The sequence below is a fragment of the Galeopterus variegatus genome, unplaced genomic scaffold (assembly GCF_000696425.1).
Source record: "Galeopterus variegatus unplaced genomic scaffold, G_variegatus-3.0.2 Scaffold4558, whole genome shotgun sequence".
NCBI classification, from domain to species: Eukaryota; Metazoa; Chordata; class Mammalia; order Dermoptera; family Cynocephalidae; genus Galeopterus; species Galeopterus variegatus.
In genome coordinates this window covers 24,741-26,260 of record NW_007730669.1, presented here as the reverse complement: position 1 = coordinate 26,260, position 1,520 = coordinate 24,741, and the positions used below count along the sequence as shown (strand labels likewise).

The 1,520-nt window shown below is 42.6% G+C and overlaps 1 protein-coding gene across 1 annotated transcript; it reads left to right on the top strand.

Moving 5' to 3' along the window:
• Window positions 1-755: 755 nt before the first annotated feature.
• On the top strand, window positions 756-1,133 carry LOC103603341 (zinc finger protein 136-like; the record flags this gene model as incomplete). The annotated part of the gene is made up of 2 exons (XM_008587833.1): window positions 756-905; window positions 1,050-1,133. Coding segments are annotated over exons 1-2 (234 nt in total), but the record flags the coding sequence as incomplete, so codon positions are not given.
• Window positions 1,134-1,520: the final 387 nt, after the last annotated feature.

Genomic DNA, 1,520 nt, shown 5'->3' with positions numbered 1-1,520 from the left:
AGGGAGGACACCAGGACACCTGGAAGCTGGGAAATGGATTCAGGGGCCTTTGAGAACTGTGAACTTCACTCTGGAGGAGTGGGCTTTGCTGGATCCTTCTTAGAAGAATCTCTACACAGATGTGATGCTGGAAACCTTCAGGAACCTGGGCTCTATGGGAAAAAACTGGGAAGCCCAGAACATTGAAAATCAGTGCAAAAGGCCCAGGACAAATCTAAGGGGTTATGTGGTAGAGAGAATCTGTGAAGGTACAGAAGATGATCAAGGTGGGGAAACCTCCAGCCAGGTTCCATATTGTCATCTGAACAAGAAAACTCCTCCTGCAGTAAAACGAAGTGAAAGCAGCATGTGCAGAGAGTCTTCACCTGTCCTTCATCCCCTAATAGGCACATCAGAGCTCACTCTGGACAAAAACCATATGAATATCATGAATCTGGAGAGAATTGATACAAATGTAAGGAGTGAGGGAAAACCTTCAGTTATTACCACTCTTATCAAATGCGTGAAGGGACTCGCACTGGAGAGAAACCCTGTGATTGTAAGCAGTGTGGCCAGGCCTTCATTTCTCTCATAAGCATTTGAAGACACATGGTAAAGCACACTGGAGATGGACATTATAAATGGACCATGTGTGGGAAAGCTTTGATGCTGCCAGTACATTTCAAGTACATGAAAGAACACACACTGGAGAGAAACACTATGAATGTGAGAAATGTGGGGAAGCCTTCAGTTCTCACTTAAGCACTGAAAAACACATGACAGTGCACACTTATGTGTGGGAAAGCTTTGATGCTGCCAGTACATTTCAAGTACATGAAAGAACACACACTGGAGAGAAACACTATGAATGTAAGAAATGTGGGGAAGCCTTCAGTTCTCACTTAAGCACTGAAAAACACATGACAGTGCACACTGGAGGTGGATCTTATAAATGTAGGTTGAGTGGGAAGGGCTTTGTGCATCCCAGTTTATTACGAATGCATGAAAGAACGAACATACACTGGAGATAGTCCTTATAAATGTAAGGAGCTGCTCCTAGTACATTAAAGATACATGAAAGCGCACACACTGGGGAGAAGCCCTGTGAAAGTAAGAAAGGTGGGAAAGCCCTCAGTCTTTCCAGTTCCATTCAAGTACATGAAGAAAGTGCCACTGGAGAGAAACCCTAAGTAAAGAATGTTGGACAGTCTTCATTATCACACAGCCTTTCTCACACACAAGAAAATGCATAGTGGAGAGAACCTGTATAAATGTTAAGCATGTGGGAAAGTCTTTAGTCATCCCGGTTCAATTCAAAGCCGTGAAAGAATACACAAAGGAGAAACCTCTTGAATATAAGCAATGTGCAAAAGTCTTCAATGGGCCCATACGTAAGAATGCACACTGGACGAAAACCCTGTAAGTGTGAAAAACACTAAGAAGATTTTAGTCTTAACAATTACTTTTAAACTCATGTGAAGGCTCCTGATGTAGGAAAATCTTGTAAATGTAAGTAGTGTGAAGAGCTTGGTGCAAAGTTA